Source organism: Macadamia integrifolia, chromosome 4, assembly GCF_013358625.1.
Source record: "Macadamia integrifolia cultivar HAES 741 chromosome 4, SCU_Mint_v3, whole genome shotgun sequence".
Taxonomy (NCBI): Eukaryota; Viridiplantae; Streptophyta; class Magnoliopsida; order Proteales; family Proteaceae; genus Macadamia; species Macadamia integrifolia.
In genome coordinates, this window is record NC_056560.1 from 17,411,009 (window position 1) to 17,413,742 (window position 2,734).

General features: G+C 41.6%; 1 protein-coding gene across 1 annotated transcript; it reads left to right on the forward strand.

Annotated features, from left to right (window-relative positions):
- The first annotated feature begins 1,002 nt into the window (after positions 1-1,002).
- Positions 1,003-2,680, forward strand: LOC122077405 (cytokinin dehydrogenase 7-like). The gene is made up of 2 exons (XM_042643351.1): positions 1,003-1,768; positions 1,859-2,680. The coding sequence occupies exons 1-2, from the start codon at positions 1,064-1,066 to the stop codon at positions 2,153-2,155; spliced, it is 1,002 nt and encodes a 333-aa protein (XP_042499285.1). The 5' UTR covers positions 1,003-1,063; the 3' UTR covers positions 2,156-2,680.
- The last annotated feature ends 54 nt before the right edge of the window (positions 2,681-2,734 follow it).

The window sequence follows — 2,734 nt, forward strand, 5'->3', positions numbered from 1 at the left end:
AAGAGAGTTTCTTGTTGTTGCCATTGAATTTATTGTGTAATAAGAATATAATAAATAACAGTATAGTTAAAAGAGATATCACAAAGCCAAAGGAAAAACTCATCTCTACAGACATGAAATAAGGAATGAGAAGAGGTGGGGGCTTATAGTAGTTGAGTTTTTTTGTCCTTATATATTGGAAATTAAGCATTATTGTAGATCAAAATGAAATTCTAACAACAGTGAATGATTGGATTATGTCGTGATATGTTGACTTTTGATGGAGGGGATTAAAAAAAGGGTCACATGGAAAAATAGGGGCACATGGAATCTCCATAAAAAAATGATAAAATATCACATTCAATATAGTTTAATGGAGGAATTCATTTGAGGGTTTTAATTAACAAACAAGGTTTCAATTCATTTTAGGAATTGAAATCGAAATTGAATCGTATTTATCAGAATGTGATTCCACTAAGAAAACTAGTTAGGATCAACCCAATCCACCCCAACTCAACCCAGCCCAACCCTGAGCCCTATAGGGTTGAGCCTGAGCATGAACCTGGCAGGGTTGGATTAGGGTTTTAAGAAATTCGGCCCAACCCGGCCTTGTTTCACCCCTACATGAGGGTGCAGGCCGGCCTTAACCCCACAATGCTGCAAAATTTTGGTCCAAATTTTATAATGGGTTGGTCCATGTACTAGCCCAATTAAGGGCTACCTAGAAGTTGTAAATTTATACACAAGCAGGTGTGATCAGGTTCAATTCCGAACCCTTTGACATACCTTAGTCCCTACTAACCAGTTTAATTTGGATGGAGCCAACTATCCAACATTCAAAAGGTCTTATAATTCTATCCTACCACCATACTGGCCCAGTTGACTACTCAAACTATTAACAACCCTTACCCCCTGGATTTCCTCTCCAAGTCCAAAAGAACTGGAGAAAAAATAAAAATAAAAATAAATAAATAAAAAATAATAATAAAAAAAAGGTTGAAATTCCCCTATCGAATCTATTTAACATTTTAACTCTCTCTCTCTCTCTCTAACACACACACACACACACACACACACAAACAGAATGATAGCGTTTCTGGAGCGATTCTTACCTGAGAATGATACTGAAGCGAACCCAGAAGATGAAGATACAACTAATACAAGCCTATGCTTGAACCTTGAGCTCCAGGGGAGTGTTGATTTCACTTGTACCGGCGCCGCCGGCGAGGATTTCGGTGGTATCTATCACACCAAACCACTTGCAGTCATCAGACCGGCCGGCCCAGAAGACATAGCTCGAGTTATCAAAGCCGCTTCTCTTTCCTCAAATCTCACGGTCGCCGCCAGAGGTAATGGCCACTCCATCAAGGGTCAGGCCATGGCGGACAAAGGACTCGTCATAGACATGAGGTCCATGGAAGCTCTAATTGATGTGGCAACCTCCGATGATGGCTCTGCAGCTTACGTGGACGTCGGAGGAGGGGTATTATGGGAAGATGTACTCAGCCACTGTGTGCTTGGATTTGGGCTAGCTCCTAGGTCCTGGACCGATTACCTCGGGTTAACGGTCGGCGGCACGTTGTCTAACGCTGGGATAAGCGGCCAAGCTTTCCGTTACGGTCCTCAGACCTCGAACGTGACAGAGTTAGAAGTGGTGAATGGGAAGGGAGAAACTCTGGTTTGTTCTGAGAATCAGAACCCAGAACTGTTCTTTGGGGTTCTTGGGGGACTGGGTCAGCTCGGGATCATCACCAGAGCTAGGATTTTGCTTCAGAAAGCTCCGGACATGGTGAGTTAATTTCTATTTCTTCTTTTTTATCTCCTTTAATTCACTTTTAACTACTACTACTGAGAGTCTCTGTAATGGTAATTGTTTCAGGTAAGGTGGATAAGGGTAGTGTATACCGAGTTTGATGAGTTCACTAGAGATGCCGAGTGGCTGGTGAGTCAGGAAAGGGAAGGAGAATCGTTCGATTACGTGGAAGGTTTCGCTTTCGTCAATAGCGATGATCCGGTCAACGGGTGGCCGACGGTACCGTTACGTATGGACCAACGGTTTGACCCGAGTTGCATTCCACCAATCGCTGGACCCGTTCTTTATTGCCTTGAGTTGGCCTTACACCACCACCATGGACAAGACCAGTCTACCTCTCTAGATAAGGTAATTAATTATTAATCAATCTTTTTTTGGTAGAAATTCATTGTTAATCAATCAATCAATCAATATTGATGATGTCGAACCAAGAACAACTTGATGCAAGAATGACTTCTAAGTCACCTAAATTGGATTACTCTTTGATTAGTACTCTAATAATATAATTATATGAAGGGGATCACCGCATGGCCCCTCCACCCGTGCGGAAAGCCAACGAGAGAGTGCACGGGGGCATCTACTAGTGGTGAGTTTTTCATTTCAAAGAGCCGGGAGTTCATTTAGCCATTATAATGTCTATGTGCAAGCGTCACGTAGCCTAATAGCCTTTTTTTTTTTCCCATAATTATGATACCTCATAATTCTTCTAAGATGACAATGGTCGGCTCATGGCAGCTAATAAAACAAAGGGAAAACAAATCCCACGATGCTAGAGTGCAGTGATTTCAATATGTTCCTTTTCACATAATGAGATGTGGAGCCTGCATTGACACTCTTTTGTCTAGGGTTTGAAAAATCATGTTGCATTGATTAATTCAAATCAAATCGGTTGGACCAATATTCTAAAAATACTAGGGTTTTTTTTTTTTTTCACCTATTCTG